Below are 23,978 nucleotides of genomic sequence, written 5' to 3'. Positions count from 1 at the left end.
AACTTTAAGGTTTATTTCAGACTTCACTCCTTATGCTAAGTAACTCACATCGTGTTGAAGAATTTTGATGCCACAATTAGACAAAATACGTGTCCAGAAAAATAGATGGTGTTGCTTCTTCTTTTTTCATCCGAATGAAATGCAAATCGCTTTCACTCAAATCTTGGATTTGAGTCCGATTGAGCGTCATGATTCGTGCAGATGAGGCCGGCTCGATGGGTACCCTGAGGTTCGGTGTTTGCTTTCGTCTCGTCCCCAGCAATCTCTCGTGCACCGCACGTATGCAATCGTATTAGGGTTTCCCATGGACGAGACTGTTGGATTTATTTGTTATCAAGAGTTCATGTAATCTCAACCTCTTCCTGTACTTCTGTTTAAGCTCCTCTTTCTCTTGTAAACGATCAGATCAGGAGATCGATCGTTCCTTGCTTGTACGCCACGACGAGGGCATCTTCTCGTCCCCAATATATACATACCACGCGGCTCCCTCAAGGAGTAGGAACGCTTCCAACTTAATATGGTATATAGAGCCATCCTCTTCCCAATCTATCTACAGAAATAATCCAGCTACAAAAAAAACTCCATCGCCATGTCTTCCACCTCAACTACAGTCGTCCTCAACCTTGGTCCTCCACCGGCCAAGAAGTTGACAAAGGGGAATTATCTCCTGTGGAAAGCTCAAGTGATGCCCGGCCTGCGAGGAGCGCAGGCGGGGCTTCTAGATGGAACCGACGCAGCGCCCCCAGCCATGGTGGAGCAGCAGCAGTCGGACAAGACCATGACCAGGGTGCCAAACCCACTGTATGCGCCATGGCTGTCAAAGGATCGACAAGTCTTGAGTTATCTGCTGAATTCTCTCTCGAAAGATATTCTTGCGCAGGTGATTAGTAAGGAAAATACTTATGATTTATGGACTGCAATCACCACAACCTTTGCATCGCAGTCACAGTCCCGCATCACAAATCTGCGGATCGCCATCACGAAGAAGGGCACCATGTCCAGCAGCTCCTACATCGCGAAGATGAAAAATCTTGGGGATGAACTTGCAGCAGCAGGTCGTCCAATCTCTGACCCCGAGATGGTGGATTATGTACTCGCGGGTCTCGACCGCGACTATGATCCAGTGGTGGCTGCCATCGGCGCTGTCAAGAGATCTATAACTGTGGATGAACTCTTTGCCCAAATTTTCGCCTTCGATCAAAGGGTGGAGATGTTGGGCGATGGAGGAGATGGCACTGGCTTCAACTCTTCAGCCAACATGGTGTAAAGAGGAAGGGGGCGCAACAACAGAAGCCGCGGGCACGGCAACAGAGGACGTGGCCGAGGAAGGCGTCCTCCCACTCCTTCCGGCGCCAATGGTGGCAGAGGCTACCGAGGTCGTCCGCAGCAGCAGCAGCAGCAGCAACGTCAACAACCAAATCGGGATTACCCCGAGTGCCAGATCTGTTACAAGTTTCATGCAGGAGGTGCCCGTGCATGTTGGGATCGCTATGAGGAAGATGACTATGAGGAAAAGGAGGCAAATGTTGTCACCACTGGTGGCTATGGCATCGACACCAACTGGTACGCGGACACTGGAGCCACAAAACACATCACGGGTGAGCTGGACAAGCTAACAATCAGAGACAAGTATCATGGACCGGATCAAATTCACACCGCAAGCGGTTCTGGTATGAAAATTACTCATGTTGGTAGTTCAATTGTAAAAACCCCCATGAAAAACTTGCATCTAAACAGAATTCTATATGTTCCTGAAACTTCAAAAGATCTTGTCTCTGTTCATAGGTTTACTCTTGATAATCATGTTCTCATTGAATTTTATCCTTATTTCTTTTTGGTTAAGGACTTGGACACGAGGAGAGTACTTCTTAGGGGCAAGTGCGTGGGAGGCCTTTACCCACTCATATCTTCATCATCACTATCGTCAAATAAGCAAGCTTTTGTCGCCAACAAGTCGTCTTCTGCAAAGTGGCATAGTAGATTAGGTCATCCTTCAGCAGTTATTGTCAAACTTATTCTTAGTCAAAATAAGCTCCCTCATTCTCATGAGGCTAGCATTGAGTCAGTTTGTGATCCATGTCAGCAAGCTAAAAGTCATCAGCTACCATATCCTGTCTCTACCAGCATCTCTACTGCACCCTTACAACTTATATTCTCAGATGTTTGGGGGTCAGCTCCTACTTCAGTTGGTAGACATTCATATTATGTAAGCTTTATTGATGTTTATAGTAAGTTTACTTGGATATATCTTCTTAAGAAACGATCTGAAGTGTTTCAAGTTTTTAAGAATTTCCAGAATCTTGTTGAAAGAAAATTGAACACTAAGATCATTGCCATGCAAACTGACTGGGGAGGTGAATACCAGAAGCTAAATTCCTTCTTTCAGCAACTTGGTGTCTCCCATCATGTCGCATGTCCTCACGCTCATCAAAAGAATGGTTCTGCCGAACGAAAACATCGCCATGTTGTTGAGGTAGGACTAGCTCTTTTAGAAAATTCATCTATGCCACTAAAATTTTGGGATGAAGCATTCTTGACAGCCACTTATCTCATCAACTTGCTCCCTAGCAAAGTCATCAAATTTGAGACTCCTATCACATTCCTTTTTGGCATTACTCCTAATTACAATTCACTTCGTGTATTTGGTTGTGCATGCTGGCCCAACCTTAGACCATATAATACACGCAAGCTTGCTTTTCGTTCCAAAAAGTGTGTCTTCTTGGGCTACAGTCCAATCCACAAAGGAGTCAAATGTCTAGATGTATCTACAGGAAGGGTTTATATATCTCGTGATGTTGTTTTTGACGAGTCCGTTTTCCCTTTTGAATCCCTTCACCCGAATGCCGGAGCTCTCCTAAAAAAGGAAATTCTTCTTCTTCCACCAAATCTTCGAGCATTTGATCATAGGGGCGACAATTGTACTAATCCAACTGATGATTTTTCTAGTCCAAGTATTGTGTCTACACCTGTGCAGGTTACTAGAGAAAACGGTGCAGAGAACGGTGTAGAAAATGATCAAAATCTCGCTGAAAACGAAGGCATATTTCATGTGCTAGAGGAAGAAGAAGGCGCGGGACACGAGGTGGATTTGGAGCCGCCTGGAACTCCTGTGCGTCAGGCTTCAGATCCTGTGCGTGAGGAATCCCCCTCCTTGGATCTGGCGCGCAGCAGAGGCAACTCAGGCCAACTGCATGGCGGCGCATCAGCGCACCGGGCGCGCCCCACGCGCGAGCCCGTGATAACGACCGACGCAACAGCGACCGGATCGGTATCCGTGTCGGGGCCAACGCGTCGCAGGGGGCAGCTGGGCCAACCGCAGGGTGAGATTCCACACCCTATGCGCGGCCCCGTGATGGTGACAGGCTCGGGATCTTCACAACCCACGCGCGCGCAGGAGGCAGCGCTTGGGTCAGGATCTTCTGCGGCCCAAAACTCAAGAGAGAGCAACTCTTTGGCCACACAGCAAACTACAGCTTCAAACTCAGGATCTTCTATGCAAAGCGGATCAGATTCTTCTCCAGGATCATCTGCGGTTTCATCTTCTGCAGCATCTCCTGTGCAACAACCATCACAGTCTACTAGGCTGCAATCAGCTATAACTTCGCGTGTCACAACCCGATTGCAGAAAGGTATAAGAAATCCAAAAATTTGAACTGATGGCACTATACCGTATGGCTTGTTGTGTGTTATAGGAGAACCAACAAAGCTGGAAGATGCACTTGGAGATACTAGATGGAAAAAGGCAATGGATGAAGAATATTGTGCACTTATGAGAAACAAAACATGGCATCTTGTACCAAATCAAAGAGGTAAAAATGTCATTGACTGTAAGTGGGTCTATAGAATCAAAAAAAGGCAGATGGTTCAATTGACAGGTACAAAGCACGTCTAGTTGCAAAGGGTTTTAAACAGTGTTATGGTTTAGATTATGAGGATACTTTCGGTCCCGTTGTTAAGGCTACAACTATTAGACTTGTGCTTTCTATTGTTGTATCCAGAGGATGGAGCTTGAGACAGCTGGATGTTCAGAACACGTTTTTGCATGGTGTTCTGGAAGAGGAGGTTTACATGAAACAACCGCCTGGGTATGAGAATAAAAAAACACCTCACTATGTTTGCAAACTTGATAAGGCTCTTTATGGTTTGAAACAAGCACCGAGAGCATGGTACTCAAGGTTGAGCTCTCGGTTAAGGCATCTTGGTTTTGTTGCATTAAAAGCTGACACGTCACTTTTCATTTATAACAAGGCAAACACATTTATATTTGTCTTAATATATGTTGATGATATTATAGTTGCAAGTTCTTCACAAAGTGCCACTAATGCTCTTCTCCATGATCTAAGTTCAGAATTTGCTCTCAAGGATCTTGGTTATCTACATTTCTTCCTAGGCATTGAAATTAAGAAAGTTCAAGATGGCATATTGTTGACTCAAGAAAAATATGCTACTGAACTTCTAACTCGTATGGGGATGAAGGACTGCAAGCCTTCACCCACACCATTGTCCTCTTCAGAAAAACTTTCAGCATTTGAAGGAGAGCCACTTAAAGAGGAAGAAAGCACTAGATACAGAAGCACTGTGGGAGCTCTACAGTACTTAACATTGACACGGCCAGACATATCTTTTGCTGTCAACAAGGTTTGTCAGTATTTGCATGCACCTACTACTGTACACTGGACAGCAGTTAAAAGAATTGTAAGATACATAAAACATACTGCAAGTTTGGGTCTTCAGTTCAAACACTCTAATTCTAATCTTGTTAGTGCCTTTTCTGATGCTGACTAGGCAGGATGCAGTGATGATAGAAAATCAACTGGAGGTTTTGCAGTATTTTTTGGTTCTAATCTTATTTCCTGGAGTGTCAGGAAACATGCTACAGTATCAAGATCAAGTACAGAAGCAGAGTACAAATCTCTAGCAAATGCTACAGCTGAAATTATTTGGCTAGAATCATTACTTCATGAGTTGGGAATCAAGCGACATCGCACTTCATGTCTATGGTGTGACAATTTGGGAGCAACTTATCTTTCTGCAAATCCAGTGTTTCATGGTAGAACCAAGCATATTGAAATTGATTTTCATTTTGTGCGAGAAAGAGTTGCAGAGAAAAAGTTGGACATTCGGTTCATTCCTTCCAAAGATTAAGTGGCAGACGGTTTTACTAAAGCTTTGCCAGTCAAGTTATTTGAAGAATTCAAGAGGAATCTAAATATAGGATAGTTGATATTAAGGGAGGGTGTTGAATTTATTAGTTACTAGTAAGCATGCACGTGCAACGCACGTCTCGAACGTAAAACGGGTGAATTCACATAATATAAAAAAATAAACGTTTTTAAAAATACAAATCAAATGGATACACAATGTTTGATGTCGCTCAAATTGTATTTTCAAAAGCGAGACACGATAGTGGTTATGTTGCTGCATATAGTAATAGCAGGAAAATATTCTCATTTAAATAAAATCAGCAATTATTTATTAATCAGCAATTGTTTTTAAAAATATAGTCTTCTCTTCGAGTGTAGCCAGGAAAAAAAAGTATAAACTGCCTTACGGTGCAATTATATTGTTCAAGATGCTTAATTCTCGAATCTTATTTTATTCTACTAATCTGCATAGCAAAATATATATTTGTACTAATTTGGATCAAATTATATATATTTTTTGGTTGTGTGGACTGCCAAAATTATATAGCTAGCTACCTACTATGGATAATAGGAAATAGAAGATGATATGTGACTACAACGACTTCTATATGAAATAAAGATGATTTACAAGAATTAATTGAAATGTAAAAGGGCTAAAACAAATCCAATAATTATCATGATAGAAAATATTTATCCGGTTTTGTATGTGTTTATGTGTTGGCAACCATACTAACTTATAATGATGTAAGACGCTTTATACGCATAGAAACTGAAATGAGTTATGAAGAAAAATAAAGATGGAAGGAAAAGTATTCTAGAGTATTTGTCAAGCTTAACCTTATCAAGCTTTCAGGTCAGCTTCTAAATTACAAAAAAATGATGAATCCTCAAATAAGAAAGAGCCAACAATTTGTAACATGCTACAAAACTGGTGAAGATAGAAAGCATTCATCCTCTTTTTCCTTGTCGTAAGGAGTAGCTTCAGCATACTTTTGTAACAGTGTAATACCTGATCCGGAAAACGTTGTTCATTATTATTATTGGAGGAAAGAGGCGCGCAGACAAAGAAAGAGAGGCGGTGCAAATAAGGCCTTAAACAGCATGTCTTCAAGTTTGATGACTGCAGATATGTTGGATCATTCGAAACTGCACAAGTATATAAGAACAAATATATGTGCCAAAATAGCGAAAGGTATTTGGTTTCTCTGCCATGAAACAAAATAAATCCGACTGAGTACAGTTTATATGATTTCTCTGTACCAATATACGGCAGCTGTATTAGGACAAATCCTTTGAAGGATATATTTATTGGAACTCAGCCGGATTAGTTTCTTCATTGGATCCTTCTGTATGGTAAAATTCTCTTTATTGGAACACAGTAGAGATTGCATACCTTTACAGAACAGCGAGAGATATTCTCTAACAACAGTTACGGAGTCATGTGACCCGTTTTAGATGTATAGAATCATGTAACTGAAATAGTAGTACATCTTCAATATCTTGCCTCCTACTGAATCTTACATAATTTACTGGATTGCTATGCAATTATGATAAAGTTTAATGCATATGGTGGTACGAAGTAAAGCCCAAGGAAGCCTACATGAATATGAGAAGTAATCATGGGAAATAGACTCTGCATCTTGACTTCTTCAGTACCCCTCTTGATCCTACTTTGTAAGACAAGATTGTTGCATTCTTATGTACGTGCCATATATAATTACACATTTTCAGTACAGCAATCGGCAACCTAAGATAATTCTAAATCTATAATTCTAGATTGCTTGAAGCCCCACGATTCTTATTTAATATTTAATGCACGTGCACCCACTGAACAGACACTTTGTCGGTGTGGGTGCTGCGAACGGAGTTGAAGTCAACACGGATGCCGATGGTTGCCGGAGAGCATGCCCTGGACGTGGATGGAGTCGTCGCAGTAGCGGCAGAATAGCGTCTGGCCTCCAGGCAGAAGACGATGGCGGCGATGGCACGTGTGTTCCCGAAGGAAGACGAAGCTCCTCGCGCTTCCCCATCGTGGCTAGCGTGTATGATGGCGGCAGGCGGCTCGCGATTAGCTTTCTAATAGAATGGATACGTCCGAGATAAGTTTTTTAATAGGATGGATTTGTCTGAGATTAGTTTCCTAATAGGATGGATGCACTCTGATTTAGTTTCCTAGAATAGGATGCACCCGTGATTATTAGTTTCCTAATTGCTCAGGCGTGGAGTTTCATATTTTCCTTCACGGTGGAGTACGGTCAGTCAATGTAAATTGCTAAGTGCACACAGAAAATAATTTAGGTTAAGGCTAACCGTTAGATTGATTTTAGTGGGCCTAATCGTGCGGTGGTATTGGATCTGTATACGCTTTATGGGGTGTGCTTAAAAAAGTTCTTGTTTGATTGTTTAATAGTAGTATAGATCAAGAGTCCATATAATCTCAACCTCTTCCTGTACTTCTGTTTAAACTCCTTTTTCTCTTGTAAACGATCAGATCAGAAGATCGATCGTTCCTTGCTTGCACGCTACGACGAGGGCATCTTCTCGTCCCCAATATATACATACCATGTGGCTCTTTCGAGGAGTAGGAACGCTTCCAACCTAATAAAGACCAGAGCGGCGACCGCATCAGCTCTCTCCCGAACGGTCTGCTCCACCAGGTCCTTCTCCGGCTCCGCTGCGCCCACACCGCCGCGTGCACCAGCGTCCTCTCCCGCCGGTGGCGCCTTGTCTGCTCCGGCCTCCCCGTGGTCGACGTCACCCTCAACGACGTCCCGCTCGGCTCCCTTGAGGCCGCTCTCCGCCACGCAGCCGGGCCCCGGGTGCGCCTCCTCGACATCCGTGTCCCGGAAGAGGGCAGCAGGCTGCCCGCCAACAGCGTCTCCACGGTTCTCCGTGCCGCCGCGGCGCTCGCGCCGGCGGAGCTCCGCTTCACCCTCACGCGGTACGTGGACTGGACGCGCCCCATACAGCTGCCTTGCCTTCACCGCGCCACCTCGATCGAGCTGCGCGGGGTGTCGCCGCACGTGTTGTCGTTGCGCGCTCATTCAGGGTTCCCGGCGCTCGAGAGGCTGACCCTCTCCGCGTGCTACCTCGACCTGGGCTTCGAGTCGCCGCGCGAGAGACACGGAGACGGAGTGCTCCGTCGGGTCGACGTCTTGACCCTGCACATGTGTGCCAAAGTATGTCTCCCGTCCTGCCTGCCCTATTTATATATGGACTACCGGCTAAATTAAACTTATTCATGATCATGTCTTGCTTAATTGATTTTGCAGGGTTCATATTGTCTTCACCCAGTGGAAGAGTACCACCTTGCCACAGAGATACGTAGAAATATGGGCACCCACTTATCTGGTTATTTGAACCTACATCTCACAACAAGAGGGCACATGCTTGGACCATTTGTGTTGCGTCTCTTTCGCATAAATTATCGGTCTTTGTCTTACCGATATAGTAACCCTTAAGATCGTGCTGTCGAGATCAGAGGTAACTTATCACCGTGCTTATATATTTGAAACGTACGCGTTCAGTACTAATTATCATTTCTCAGTGAACATCTAAGGGGTCGGAGCATCTATATAAATAATGCATTGAGATGTGATTCACATTTATCTTAAATATATAGGTGAAAAAAGCGTGCCCACTTAATTGCCCTTGTCATCGCCCAAAGGGTTGGAGAATCCAAATTGTCTCCTAGAATAATCTTCAAAAGGTGGAAATTGACGGATTGGACGGGGAGGATCATGAGCTTGATTTATTAAGAGTGCTATTTAGATGTGCGCCCATGCTCAAAAGTGTGACGGCGAGGCTGCTAGATCAGGACGTGCCCAGTGATGATTGGTGCACACAAATAAACAACATCTTCCGGGAGTATCCATATGTGGAAAGCAGCATTGGTTTTTTTTTCTGGTTAGCACTTTTACATGATTACCATATTCCTAGAAGCAACATTTACTTTTATCTTATCCATGATTAGCATATTTCCTAGATCTACGTGATAGTTACTTTTATCTTTTGTACACTCTAAACTCATGCTTTCCTACAAAAAAGAAAATAAACTGATTCCTCTAAATTTGATCAAAGGTCTGAAAGTCTAAGGTTGACCAAATTTGTAGAAAATAAATAATGAACTACAAGAATAACAAGATATACTTTCAAACTCTGGAGTGTTGATTTTGGAAACAAAGCAAGGTAGTATAAGAGCATACTATTGCCCCATGAGTTATATCACTCTCTAAAATAATTTATTTGTAGGTGGGTTTTCTATGGAGGAGTCGGAGTCGCACGATGGATCGCGCCATGGCTCCCATGGTTCAACAGACCTCATCAGCACCCTCTCAGATGATCTGCTCCTCCAGGTGCTCAAGCTCCTCGGTTGCGCCCGTGCTGCAGTGCGTACATGCATCCCCTCCCACCGGTGGCACAGCTTCTGGACCCGCCTCCCGAAGGTCACCATCACCCTCCATGATGTCCTGTTCGGCTCGCTCGAGACCGCTCTCCACCATGCCACTTGTCCCAGGGTGTTTCATCGACTCCTCCTCGACATCAGCATCCCCTTGCAAGATGACATGCTCCCCTCCAGTGTCTCCTCTCTACTACGTGTCGCCGCAAGGCTCACACCTTCCGAACTGCGCTTCACCCTCCCGCGGAATCTACAAGTCCACTGTTCGGGCGTGGACCTGCCCTGCTTGGACTACGCCACCTCCATTGCCCTGCATGTTGGATACCTCCTCTTGGCCCCACTACGGGCATGTGCCGGGTTCCCCTCACTGAAGAGACTCTCCCTCTCAGGCTGCCACGTCGACCTTGCTGCATTGATCCGTTGCTGCTCGTGCCTGCGCTTGCTCACGGTGTACAACACCGGTTTGGTAAGCATGGACAAACTCACAATGCACTCACAGTCGTTGCAAGAAATTGTTGTAGAGAGCAGGAACATGTGGACAACCCGTATTGACGTCAAGGCCGCCATGCTTAAGCAATTGACAGTGCACTTCCATGCCCGCGGCGACCTCGGGGTCTCCGTCTTAGCATCAATGGTGGAGAAGGTCTCGTGGCGGTGCTCGTATGCCAGGGTGTTATACAGGTTTGATCTCTGGGGCCTCTTGGAGGTGGGCTTAACCACGACAGAGAGGAACGGGCAGGCGGACCTAGGAAAAAACACATCTTTGCGGTGCCCCATCGTCCATGTCCTGTCCCTGCACATGTGTGCCCAAGTACGTTTCATTTAATCCTTCGCTCAATGTACGGGCTAAATCGATTTGTTCATGACATGTTGCGAAATTGATTTTGTAGGATTCACTTAATTCTCGAAATGCAGAGCTCCGCTTTGAGTCCGAGATACATAAACATATGGTCACCAACTTCTCTGGTTTGGACCTGTATCTCAAAACGAAGGGGCATGGGTTTTGTAACGTCCTCGATGCGGCTATATCTTCTGCGTGTCGAAGCACGACTCAGAGGCATAACCGCATTGAAAGCAATGTCGCAAGTGAGGTAATCTTCACAACAACCCATGTAAATAAATAAAGGAGAAAAGTACATAGTTGGCTTACACTCGCCACGTCACACAACTACATAAATAAGTCATTACATTCATCCAATACACTCATGGTCCGACTACGACACCAAAATAAAGATCAACCCCCAAATGCGACAAAGTCCCTAATCGCCCAACTGGGCACCACTACTGATCATCTGGGAAAGACACGTAGTAACGGTGAGAGTCTTCATCGAACTCCCACTTGAGCTCGGTCATATCATCTGGAACGGTATCATCGGTCCCTGCATCTGGTTTGGAAGTAATCTGTGAGTCACGGGGACTCAGCAATCTCGCACCCTCGCGATCAAGACTATTTAAGCTTATAGGTAAGGTAAAGGTATGATGTGGAGCTGCAGCAAGCGACTAGCATATATGGAGGCTAACCTCTCGCAAAAGAGAGCGAGAAGAGAAGGCAAAAGCACGATCGAACAACTATGATCAAGAAGTGATCCTAGAACAACCTACGTCAAGCATTACTCCAACACCGTGTTCACTTCCCGGACTCTGCCGAGAAGAGACCATCACGGTTACACACGCGGTTGGTGCATTTTAATTAAGTTAAGTTTCAGGTTATCTACAACCGAACATTAATAAATTCCCATCTGCCCATAACCGCGGGCATGGCTTTCAAAAGTTCAAAACCCTGCAGGGGAGTCCCAACTTAGGCCATCACAAGCTCTCACAGTCAACGAAGGATATTCCTTCTCCCAAGACAATCCGATCAGACTCGGCATCCCGGTTACAAGACATCCTCGACAATGGTAAAACAAGTCCAGCAATACCGCCCGAATGTGCCGACAAATCTCGATAGGAGCTGCACATATCTCGTTCTCAGGGCACACTTAGATGAGCGCTCCATACAACTAAAACCAAACCTCGAGTTTCCTCGAGGGGGCGCTGCACAGGGCTCTAGTTTGGACCAACACTCAGAGGTGCACTGGCTCGGGGGGGGGGGGGGGGGTTTAAATAAAGATGACCCTTGGGCTCCGGAAACCCAAGGGAAAAAGAGGCTAGGTGGCAAATGGTAAAACCAAGGTTGGGCACTGCTGGAGGAGTTTTATTCAAGGCGGACTGTCAAGGGGTTCCCATTATAACCCAAGCGTGTAAGGAACGCAAAATCCGAGAACATAACACCGATATGACGGAAACTATGGCGGCAAGAGTGGAACAAAACACCAGGCATAAGGCCGAGCCTTCCACCCTTTATCAAGTATATAGGTGCATTAATATAAACAAGATAATATTGTGATATCCCAACAATAAACATGTTCCAACAAGGAACAATCTTCAATCTTCACCTGCAACTAGCAACGCTATAAGAGGGGCTGAGCAAAGCGGTAACATAGCCAAACAACGGTTTGCTAGGACATGGTGGGTTAGAGGTTTGACATGGCAATTGGGAGGCATGATAAGCAAGTGGTAGGTATCGTAGCATAGGCATAGCAAAAGAGCGAGCATCTAGCAAGCAAAGATAGAAGTGATTTCGAGGGTATGGTCATCTTGCCTGCAAAGTACTCAGAGTTGCCTTGATCCTCGTAAGCGAACTCAACGGGCTCCTCTTTCATGAACTCGTCTCCCGGCTCTACCCAAACAAGAACAACAAGCAAAAGGAGCATAATCAACCACGTGCAAAGCTCAAGCAACATGATGCAAACATGGTATGCTATGCGGGATGCGATATGTGATGCATAGGCATGATTTGCAAATAAATGATTGAACTTGGCCTCAACTTGGAAATCCAAGAGTGCCACTGGAAAGGTGAGATGATTTCGGTTGAAACCGATATAAAGATCACCGGAATCGGATGCACGGTTTGGAAATGGCAAGCAAAACAAATATGGCACCGGTCTGCGATAATCAGCAAGTGGCCATCTAAATGCATCAAGATAAATATGCTACAGCACTCAAACATAACAACAAAATACATGGTAGGGATCCACTCATGATTCTTGACAAACATGAACACTGAGCTACGGCTAATTCATCCATTAACAGGTTCAAACAAGCATGGCAAAAGTGCAAATGATGACAGGTTTCAGACTTGGTGAAATTAACACAAGTCTGGAATCTATCATCAGGAAGCAATCTTTAGAGCATGAAAACTACATGCTATAGGAACATATCATGGCAAAGCAAGGCATGACATGAAGCTACTATAAGCATATAACAAAAGTCCCTTGGTGACTTTGAGCCAAAAGGGATCAGAAAATACAATTGCAAGCATGTGAACATAGTAAAAACACAAACAAATTTAGACTTAGTGAAAAACTGGAGCATGCAAAACAGTTAACGAGTAGACATGTTTACGAGCCCGATGCACTCACTACAGAGCATGGCATGACAAACTAAGAATACACCCATCAAGAAGACATGGCAAGAACAACAACATAGCATGCACGGATCAATAGCAACATCCTCGGCAAAATCGCTAAACATGTCAACAATATGCCAGGAACATTTTATAGCAAAAGTAGAACTCGATTGATTCAAGCTAGGGTGCTCCATAAATGCAAACAAAGACATGGATGGATAGAGCACCACAATGTTAACAAAACATCCTTACTGATCATCCTCAAAAGAGGCACGGATCACTAGGAAACAACATGAACATATGGCATAAAAACAAAAACAGGACAAGGACTTGGTGAAATTCTAAGTCCCTGAAATCAGCATCAACGAGTAGGCTACTTTGCATGCTTGTGCTAGTCACCACAAATATCACAAAAATACATGGAATACACCCCTGTAAAGATGGCATGGCATTTAACAAAACACATGTAGAGCTCAGGATCATAGCATGCACACATTAAACATGGAAAAATGACAAAAAGCCATTTGCTGAAAGAGATCTGACATATTCCTCACATAGCCCTCTTCCAACAGCATTTCGGGCATCAAGATGAGCTCAAATGAAAATGATGCAATGAGACGAAATGATGTACTCGTCCGACCGAACATTTTGATATGCTACACGCATGAATCGGAGCTACGGATGCAGAGTTATGGCATGCAGAAAAATGCTAAAAAGTTAGGGTTTCGGGATGAAAAAGTCAACCCGAGATTTCCAGATCCGGCCGGAGTTACTGTAGCAGGGCGCGATTTTTGAAGATGGCCGGCCGGAGACGACGAAGAAGACGGCGGTGGAGGCGGCCGGACGGAGGAGAGGTCGCCGGGGAGGAGGCGCGGCGGAGGGCGGCGGCCTCGGGCGGCGCTTACGCGGCGGGGGGCGGCGGCCGGAGCTGCAGCAGCGGTCGCCGGTGACGAGGAAGTGTGGTGGCCGGCGAGGGGAAGTGCGGCAGCGCGAGGAGGCGCGGCAGGCCGGCGGCGAGGCGCGAGGAGGCGGGGAGGCGGCGTGGCGTGGTAGGTGGCGGCGGTGGGCGCGCGGGCCTCGGGGGCCGGCGATGGGCTTGCCCGGGTCGGCGGCGCGGGGGGCGGTGAAGCGCCACGTGGCGCTACGCCACTGGTGCGGGGCGGCGGCGCGATTTCGTCTGCCCGGGACGGACGTGTCCGGCAGCGGCGCGACGAGATTTTTAGGGTTAGGGGTTGGAGAGACCCGAAATTTCGGAGGAGGGACTAGTTTTATAGATAGAGGGAGCTAGGAAGCTCCAAATGGAGTGCGGTTTTCGACCACGCGATCGTGATCGAACGCTCTAGACGATGGAGGGGTTTTTGGTGGGTTTTGGACCAAATTGGAAGGGTGTTGGGCTGCAACACACACGAGGCCTTTTCGGTCCCTCGGTTAACCGTTGTTGTATCAAACGAAGTCCAAGTGGCACGAAACTTGACAGGCGGTCTACCGATAGTAAACCAAGGCCGCATGACAAGTCTCGGTCCAATCCGGAAATGTTTAACCCCCACACACGAAAAGAGGTAGAAATGACCACCGGAGGACATAGGAGCGCCGGAATGCGGCGGCCCTGGTGGTGGTGTCGCGGTGCTTCTGGGCAAAGCCCGTGACTTGGTGCTGCCTGGTGGCCATGGCCGTGTGGGCGGTGTGGTAGCCAGGGTGCGGCGTTCGGTGGCAGTGAATATTGGTCGGGGTGAAAACCTGTTCTATCTTCGGACTGACCGGCGACGGCGAAGCTCGTTCCCTTCTTGAAGGCGTCGCCGCGACTCTCGCTGCCCGGCGTGTTGCTCTGGGGGAAACCCTGATCCTTGGGTCGGGCGGTGGCGGCGCTTCTGTGTCGTAACCTTCCTGTTGGCACCGCCTTGGAGCACACGGAGCGTCGTATGTAGCTTCTCCTCTTCGCGGTGGCGTGTTCACGGTTGAGGCCCCGGTGGCTCTTGTAATGCTAGGGGTGGTGTTGCTGCGCTCAGCGTCTATGTATCCTGCCTTGGGTGTGTGCGTATGTGTTGATGGCGTGTGTTGTACTGAGTTGTTGGTGATCTGTGCATTATATATAAAACGGGATGAAAGCCTTTTTCAGCATAAACATACTTTTCCCTTTAATTTACAAAATCCATACCGGCGATCAGTGCCAGATAATGATATATGAACCCATCCTACTGGCTTTGAAAGGTCCACCGGTTCAATTTCCTGGAAGCATGGTATGAACAAGTCTATTTGAATCTGCTGGTCGAAGAGGGGCAGCCCATGTACATGAGGTTCTTAACATCAGAGCGTTATTTTCGGATCCTAACTAACTAATGATGTGGTTCCCTTTTTTTGAAGATATGAACAAGTCTAGGTTGAATCTCCTACTAAACTAAAGGGGAGCCACTAAATGTCAGGTGACTGAATCTAAAATTTGGGTCAGTCACTTTCTTCTTCTTTAACAACTAGCTAACCGCAGACGGGAGCTACTCGAGGAAAAAGGCAGCCGTGGTGCCCAGCCCATGTCCGAAAAATTATACTGTCAATATGTGCAGTCCGACACTGCATGGGTACGTACAACGTTGGCTCGCTTCGCCAATACTGAATATCCTTGGCTCGCACCAATGATCTATCAAGTCGGTACTTTTTTTTTTTGAAACGGAAAGTCGGCTACTATTAGCTAGCTAGCTCGAACCAGCTGATCAGTCCGATATGCAACTGCAAGACTGTATTATCAGCTAAACTACACTAGCAAGCAACACTCCACAGGCACAGGCAAGACTATTTTTTCTCTGTGTTCTCCTCTAGGGCTGGCCCACCTAGTTTTTATTTTCCATTCTCCGCCACTGCGGCCAACTACTTTACACAAAAATGAATAAGTGATCAAAGAAATGAATAAAGCAGAACCTACTATATAGATACACCCATGTGCTAAAAATCATATCTAAATTGTATAATCTCTCAACTTTTTGGCACATCCTGCAATCGAATGCAATAGAGCACAAAAATAACCATAGTCCAACAAAAGAAAAGAAGTTTTCCAAGAAAGAATGAGCTAGTGGCATTGGTATTACCCTTCAAAAAAGGAAATAAAAAATAAAATAAGATAAATACAAAAATTGCACACAATTTACATAGAAATTGCGCTTATTCATAATATGCAAGAATAAGCATATAGTAATGAAAGTTTCACAAAAAGTTTTCCAAGAAGGAATAAATTTGTGGCATGCTGTTACCATTCAAAAGAAAGAAGTGTCAAACAAAGAATAAGAAAATTTGCACACAATGTAAAAAAAATTGTGGCTTTTAAATATACGCAAGAATAAGCACATAATAGTGGATTCTTTCTTAGAAAATAGCACTTTTTTAATATATGCAAGAATAAGCACATAATAGTGGATTTTTTTGCAAAAAACAATATTCATAAGAAGAATTGATTAGAGGCATTGGTATTACTCTTAAAGAAGAAACAATATGAAACAAAAGCTAAAAAATCAAAATAATGAAGTGTTCTAAGAAAGAATGAAATAGTGGCTTTCGTATTACCCTTTAAGAAGAAAGAAAATGAAATAAAAACTAAAACAAAGAAATACAATCTAAAACAAAGAATAGCAAAATTTGCACCCGATACACACGAAAATTGCGCTTTTAAAAAATATGCAAGAATAGGCATATAATAGTGGAATTTTTATTAAAAAAAAGGAAGAACAAATTTGTGACATTGGTATTACCCTCTTAAAAGAAAGAAAATCAAATAAAAATTAAAACCTAACAAAAATAATGAAGTATTGTAATGATGAATAAACTAGTGGCATTGGTATTTACCCTTTAAGTAGAAATAAAACTAAAATAATGAAAAATCTGCACAAAATATACACTAAAATTGTGCATATTAAAAATATGCAAGAATAAGCATACAATAGTGCAATTATGGCAAAAAATTCTAAGAAGCAATGAATTAGTGGCATTGGTGTTACCCTTATAGAAGAATGAAAATAAATAAAATCAAAAATAAAATCAAAGCAATAATGTTTTAAAAGAAGAATTAATTAGTGAATTCGTATTACCCTTTGAAAATAAAAAAATTAAGAAAAACACAGACACAACTTTGCACTAAAATTGCATTTTGTATAATATGCAAAGAATAATTATATAATAGGGCACTTTTGCATGTATTATATCGTATTTATGTACATACATTTACACCCACCAAACATCCTAAAAATAGCGACAAAATAAAATTCTAAAAACGTCTAATAAATACAAAGAAAAAACAAACAAAAATAGAAAAATAAGATAGACAAAAACAAAAGAAGATAGAGGAAGGTTGGGTCGTCAGACGGGCTGATGGGCTTCAGCCTGCTAAGGTTTAACTCGCCCAAAACACTGGTCAGTTGAATTCCCAGCCCAAATCAGAAACAACACACAACAGAAAAAGAAAGGAAGCACGAATCTTGAAGCAGCAATCAACGTCAGAAAAATCGACTGACCCTAATTCAATTTTCAGGCAACTTACATATTGCTAAAGTGAAACTAAAAATAGGAGGAGACTGTGCATGAATCTCCATGGTTTATTATATATCTTGACATGCCACTCGATTAAGGATGGTGCACAACGGTCTTAAACATGAGTGACTAATGATCAACGAGTAGCTAATGAATGGTACAAGCCTCGTCACCACTCGGACGGGGTGGGCTCGGTGTCGGCTTCACAGCTCTCTGGGTGGATGGTGATGGTGTTGGCCCTGAGGTCAAAAATGAATCGCGTATCCACCTGCTGCATGGCGCCGATGACCGTCGGGTGGCGCGAGGTCGTGGGGTACACACCAAAGCACAACACCTGCTCGTTTTCAACCTTCAAGAAGAGGTGCCGGGAGCCGATTTCCAGGTGCGCGCGCGTGGGCTCCCCGTGCCGAGTAGGCGGGCCCTCAAAGTCAAGCGTCAACCTCGGGATGCGCGACCAGATCCCGGGCTCCTCCCGGAAACACAGGTGGAAGTCGCGGTCACGCACACGCTTGTACCCCCACTGCTGCACCACATGGGCCACCGCCTCCTCCACGAGCGTGTACGCCGCCGGCACCAGATGGGTGATCTCTGTGCCGGCATCCACGAAGCACCCGCCTGACCCGTCGTGCCGCCGCTCGAACATAGTTTGGTGGATACCCTGGATCGGGGACCCGTTGAGGCTCACACCCAGAAGCTTCACGTAGTAGGCCGAGTCGGCGGCACCGTGCGGGTGGTGTGGCGGCGTGGGAAGGATCTTGATGCGATGGTGGACTAGAGGCGAGGGCTCCGGGATGTCGGCGCCGAAGCGGATGAAGCCATGTCGGTCCTGGCTGTGACCTGGGCCGATCAAACAGTAGGAGAAGCGCCAGGCGACACGGTCCTTGATCTGCATGATAAGGGAGGAAGGCAGCCTGCCCATGCCCAGTGTGCCTGCGAACGTGCCTTTGGTGTCGAACCCCTCGGTGGCCTGCGCGCACCCGAAGGCGATGCCATGGATAGGCAAAGTCGGATCACCCAGAACGATGGTGTCGACGCCGACGAAGCCGTGTGCCTCCTCTGGGAGGTGGAAGGAGCACTTGTCGCCGGCGGGGTGGATGGGGTTGGGCGTCCGGCACAGGGGGTTCGCCGGATGGAGAGGGCGGTAGCTGCTCGAGTGGCTAGGGTCGAACACCGGGCTACGTTGCCGTTGCACCGGCAAGCAGTGCACGCACCGCATCCACGGCAGGCTGCTGGCCGTGTCTAGCACGAGGAAATGGGTACCCTTGCCGCGGCCCGTGCCAATGGTCACGGCCACGCCATACGTGTACCTCGGGGGGGCCGTCAGGGAGGGACGGTGGTGGAAGCTCGTGGTGTTCACGACCATGAAGCCATCGGCGTCCACACGGTGCGTGCCCCCGCCGTGGTTGGCGACCAGCGGGAGGCTGAAGCCACGGACCGCCGTGCACATCGTAGGCAGGACATGGACTGGCACACCGGCAACAAGCAGCAGCACGGTGGAGACGGTGATCTCCATGTTATGTATCTGGTTGCCGTGGCTGCCGATTGCAACACCATTATATATTGACGTACGGATATCGTTTGGGCGGCGGATTAATGTTGCAGGGGATACATTGCAATCATGCAACAAACTCCGATCATCACAAATTAATTACTATATAGCCAGGCCGAAAGATTTGCATATCACTACACCACAACACTAATGCAATGGCATATAATCTGCCGGGAGAAAGCCACTAAGAGGGCAGACAAACTGCCAGGAGAGCCGTTCTCCCGGCAGATAGAACTGCCACAAGAACGGCTGCCGGGGATAACTTCTCCCGGCAGATAAATTTTTCCCGGCAGTATCTCTGCCACGACCAATGTATTTCCCGGCAGTTTGTTTTCTCCCGGCAGACTGGTTTTAGCATAGGAACTACAGTTACCGGCAGCTAAACTGCCGGCACAAATATGGTCACCCGGCAGTTTATATGCCATAACGTTATGTTTCACTAGCAAACGTTCTGAGCAACATATACATAATTTAGTATTACCACTGCGTGATTAAGCAATCAAGATAGATCATACAACTTATAGATAAACTTCAATCAACATTACATATAGGCCTCATCCAAAATCTTAAACTTCATTCGATAAACATAATAGACAAAATATGTATTTTCCTTTGATACATTCATGAGACAACAATATACAAGGACGTGCAACAAAAAGGAAAAGAACATATGTTTCTGGATGTGCAACACAATCAAAATGAGAGTAAAACTTGTGACTTATGTGCCAAAACAAAAAACAAAATGAGCGTAAAACGTGCCAATATCTCCAGGTTCAACAAACAAGGCTTATTACAATTTCACTCCACCAACTTAGTCGTAGGTCTCCCAAATCTTCAGGGCAGCCTGTAGATCAACTTGTGTATCTTTGAGGCACCTGCAACAGATCAAAAATTCAAAATGGAGCTCTTATTTCAGATTTTAAATCTGACACATTAACAATTTGGACATGTTGGATTTTAAATAAAACTTCCATATGTGCAGCACTTCATCATCACAGCAAGCAAGAGGCAATATTACATAATTTGATCAAACAAGAATTATTTGCACTGCGCATACAAAAATCTTCCATGGGCAAATATGACAAAACAGGAACATGTACAATTCACTGTCCCTTACTAGAACTATGTACTTGTAATAGTCAGTGGCTTCTCAGCTAGGCAGTTGGCATATCTATCCAAAGACAAGCACAAAATGTTGAACGTGTGGCGTGTTGTGCAAAAGCAACAAATCCCACTACTAACATGAATCACATAACGCAGCAAAAAAGGACATATTTTGGGTTCTATTAATGGGGAGTAACTGTTCAGTTCCTGGTTCCATGCTTTTGTTAAGGAGCTAGCAGAACAAAGTAAAAGAGAACAGGACATAAAGTATAAGATGAAGCATCATAAAGAGAGGAGCAAGGAAAAGAGAACAGAATAGAAGAAGAAAGATGGCGGCATCTTCAAGAAGAAAGGGATTTATTTTTTTGGTTTTTGTATGATGACTTGGTTTCTATAATCAAAATATATGTAAATCAACATTGCGCAAGCAAACACACTCGCCATCCGAACGACCATTCTGTTTGCATAAGCAGGAGAGGAGAGGAGATGTTAATGAAGCACACTGTATTTACTAAATATTTGGGCTGCTAACAAAACAGAAATGCCTTGGCAAACTGAAGGCTGCGAGCATTTGTGCCCTTTCATCTGTACCATTGTACTATGTAGCTAGTGGTTTGTAACATGATTTCTGTAATGACTCAAATCAGTAATTATTTACTGGCCGGTGTTCAATGAGATACTGAGATGACGTATACTGTTTGGCAATTAAAGAATTATATAGTACTTCCGAAAGAAATATATATATTATTTTTTATTTGTAACATAAGTATATAGTGTTGCATTTAGAAAGTGTCATCAATGTAAGTATTATGCACATATTTTGGTACAGTAGCCATGAAAGAAGTATCCGGCAGAAATAGGGTGCAAAATCTTAAAAATTAAAATGCATCTTATAAGCAGTTGATATACTGATAACTGATACTACACTAGTATACACCAGAAATTAATCTGAACAGAAATGGATCAATTAGTTCCTTCCAAAGTCAAACAACAAAGAAATAGTATCACGTAGCAATAGCCAAGAGAAACATATATATTACCTCCTCAGCTTGCTTGTGGTTGCATTGCTGCTTTTGCAAATGGACCAGTCCCCAGCTTGCCTTCTATTAAAGAAAAAAATAATAACAAAATGCATACCAGTCGTATCTGCTACAAGCAACAAGAAATACAATACCGACAAGGAATGCAATCTAGCACAGCAGAATAGTGAACTGAAAGGTGTCGTTTCAGGAAATGGAAAACTAATAGTAGAATATCATTTATCTATATTGTAGGAATAGCAAAGAAATGTCACCATCAGTTAAGAAGTAGAGGATGCTGTAGATCTGCTCGGGCAACGAATCAGAGGACGTAAATGGCCCTATCAGCATTTAAAGCATCATAATTCTTATACCATATTGGCACCATTGTCATTTCACTATGAGAACAGAAAGGCACATGATACAAACTCTTAGCAAAAAATAAATAAATCAGCATCCATGCCCTACTATAATCACCAATCATCAATTAGCAGGCGATAAAAGGAGACAAACCTCGTGTAGCATCAAGAATATAATTACCTATATCAATTAGTGCAGTACATATCCAAACACAAAGTTTGCCCAACTTGTATGACAGAGATGGAAGTGCATGTATGGCCTAGCTAGCTTACAAAATTCACATTCCTGTTATTAAAGGTATTACCGTACTAGCCATTTCTAATTTATTGACTATGCAAAATGAAATTTAGGGGCAAAACATGACACTTTGGCTTTCTTGTTCTAGCCTGAACTGAAAAGGTTGTGAGTAACAATAACGAGTTGGTCATAAAAGTATAGAGTAATCTGTATTCCACATAAATCCTCAGCTGCAGGTAACATATTGGATTATGAAAAGCCTACACGTATGGTTATGGTCTACTTTCAGAACACGACCATATCAGCTGGTACTGTTGCTCCAATGAGTATTTTCTACCTAATCATTCAATTAAACCATCACTTCATTTGGAGTCTAATGTCTGAATCTCATTTCTTTAAACTCTATTTTGGAGTAGTTTCTATCTAACAAAGTAACAATTCAAGAAATTTTCAAAACTATAGCAGTTGTTCTGTGCACAAACCAAACCTCACAAATCACAGAGATGAGACTAATCAAACTCACAAGACACGGAGAAATCTCATTGGTTGGGCTGCGGAGGTAGCCGAGACCTACTCAGGGGAAAGAACGCAGGACAGGCATCTGCTTGGGGGAGAGGACGATGAGGTAGCGCTGAGGCTCCTAGAGAAGGAGGCGCTGCTTGGGTAAGGAGCTTCTGGAACATCAACGTTGGTCGGGCAGGGGCTCCTGGAAGCGGCGGCGCTGCTCGAGGGAGGAGCTTCTGGAAGCGGCAGAGCTGGTGGGGGTGATTCCAGGGGAGAACGCATGGAGGAGGCTTGGCTGCTTGGGGTTGCTGGTGTGTGGCGAATCGTGGTCAGGGCAGCGGAGGGTGCTCGGCGTCGTGGTCGGTGAGGGAGTTGGCGCTGGGGTGTGGTGGACGGTGGTCGGCGGCATGGTCTGGGATGGATCTGGCACAGGGATGTGGTGGAGGGCGCTCGGCAGCCGCGAAGGGTGGGCGGCGGTGGTGGCGGCGGCGGAGGAGGGTGGTCGAGGAGGCGGCTAGGTCTTGGAGGAGGTGGACGGGCCGGTCGATTTCGATCTAAGATGGAGTTTGGGGATTTTATCCTTTTGGACCGAAAATTTTGCTTCTCGCGCGCTCTTACGTGCCATCACTCGTATGGGCCAATATTCGTTCGGTCCGGCCCATGATAATCCCCGGCAGATACAGTGCCCTGTTTCATTTGTAACGGCACATAATCTATCCTAAGAAGTGAAGCATTGTTCCCGGCAGTGTAAGTGCCCTAGTTGTTGGACATCTGCCGGCCGTTTGTCTGCCATTAAGTACTTTTACCGGCAGTAGAACAATTCCCGGCAGATGATTTGCCTTTGTTATAATATTTCTGCCGGCAGTTAATTGCCCCCAATCAAGGGTTGTGGTGTAGTGTATCTCGATCATTTATCACCCACGGTATCCAATGCAAGAGACCGAGATGTGCATTAGTGCTAGATTAAGTGACATTTTAGATTTTTGCATATCTCCATCATTTAACACCCATGGTATCCAATGCAAGAGACGAAGATGTGTATTAGTGCTAGATTCGATGGCATTTTAGATACTATTAGTTGAGTGCCCGTGCGTTGCCACGGACTAATGATGAGATATACATATAAATTATTTACCGTGAACATACGATGTAGAACACAATGTCAATACAGTTTATCACCATGTCACAAACCCTTGCATGTTTTTTTTCATTTTTTATACACATTTAATATTTTTGAAATACATGATTAACATTTTCTCAAATATATATTTTGATGTCAACTTTTTTTCTCATACAAGGACATCGGGAACATTTTGTTATAGATGTTTAACATTTTTGAAACACAAGATTAACATTTTTTTTCAAATATATGCTCGAATGCCTAGTTTTTCTCATACATGACGGGAGCAGGCCCACTTTTCAAATATATGTTGGGATGCCTACATTTTTTTTCAAATACATGTCTGCGGCGGGAGCTACAACCGGAGACGACAGGTGTTGCGATTGGCAGTGGCTGGATGGGCGGGCAGCAACCCTCCTGAACGAGCAACAACACCTCTGGGCGAGTGGCGATGCGGGGTCGTGGGGTTCCTAGACGAGCAGCGGAGTCACTGCCCTCCTGGACGAGTGGCGGCGGTGGCGACACTCTTCGACGGCTAGACGAACGGCGGCAACTGGGAAGGGGTTTGGTTCGTCAGCAGGCTTC

General features: G+C 44.9%; 4 protein-coding genes across 12 annotated transcripts; 2 read left to right on the top strand and 2 right to left on the bottom strand.

Annotated features, from left to right (window-relative positions):
- Positions 1-1,355: 1,355 nt before the first annotated feature.
- Positions 1,356-8,889, top strand: LOC147966508 (uncharacterized). Its single transcript, XM_087530852.1, has 7 exons — positions 1,356-1,563; positions 3,549-3,629; positions 3,693-3,827; positions 4,295-4,638; positions 7,730-8,323; positions 8,417-8,627; positions 8,767-8,889. The coding sequence occupies exons 1-6, from the start codon at positions 1,356-1,358 to the stop codon at positions 8,603-8,605; spliced, it is 1,551 nt and encodes a 516-aa protein (XP_087386978.1). The 3' UTR covers positions 8,606-8,627; positions 8,767-8,889.
- Positions 8,890-8,961: 72 nt separating this feature from the next.
- LOC147966507 (uncharacterized) lies at positions 8,962-10,683 on the top strand. Its single transcript, XM_087527281.1, has 3 exons — positions 8,962-9,050; positions 9,396-10,354; positions 10,434-10,683. Exons 1-3 carry the CDS (start codon positions 9,020-9,022, stop codon positions 10,665-10,667), a joined length of 1,224 nt encoding a protein of 407 aa, XP_087383407.1. The 5' UTR covers positions 8,962-9,019; the 3' UTR covers positions 10,668-10,683.
- A 6,862-nt stretch (positions 10,684-17,545) lies between these two features.
- Positions 17,546-19,030, bottom strand: LOC125515776 (aspartic proteinase nepenthesin-2-like). Its single transcript, XM_048681278.2, has one exon. The coding sequence runs from the start codon at positions 19,011-19,013 to the stop codon at positions 17,670-17,672; it is 1,344 nt and encodes a 447-aa protein (XP_048537235.1). The 5' UTR covers positions 19,014-19,030; the 3' UTR covers positions 17,546-17,669.
- A 580-nt stretch (positions 19,031-19,610) lies between these two features.
- Positions 19,611-22,836, bottom strand: LOC147966506 (uncharacterized). 9 transcript variants are annotated; one of them, XR_015608956.1, is made up of 4 exons: positions 22,293-22,836; positions 21,448-21,513; positions 21,194-21,256; positions 19,611-19,924 (listed from the first exon to the last, which is right to left on the bottom strand). XR_015608956.1 is itself a non-coding variant. In XM_087528923.1 (3 exons), the coding sequence occupies exons 1-3, from the start codon at positions 22,553-22,555 to the stop codon at positions 19,861-19,863; spliced, it is 339 nt and encodes a 112-aa protein (XP_087385049.1). In that variant the 5' UTR covers positions 22,556-22,834; the 3' UTR covers positions 19,611-19,860. The 9 variants fall into 9 exon arrangements, 1 of the variants encoding a protein (XP_087385049.1); XR_015608958.1 differs by having other exon boundaries at positions 22,340-22,504; XR_015608957.1 differs by having other exon boundaries at positions 22,344-22,482.
- Positions 22,837-23,978: the final 1,142 nt, after the last annotated feature.

This window comes from Triticum urartu, chromosome 6A (genome assembly GCF_056163025.1).
Source record: "Triticum urartu cultivar PI428250 chromosome 6A, HENAU_Tu73, whole genome shotgun sequence".
Lineage (NCBI taxonomy): Eukaryota > Viridiplantae > Streptophyta > Magnoliopsida > Poales > Poaceae > Triticum > Triticum urartu.
Note: the sequence above shows the minus strand (reverse complement) of the source record. Positions and strands in the feature narration are given on the sequence as shown.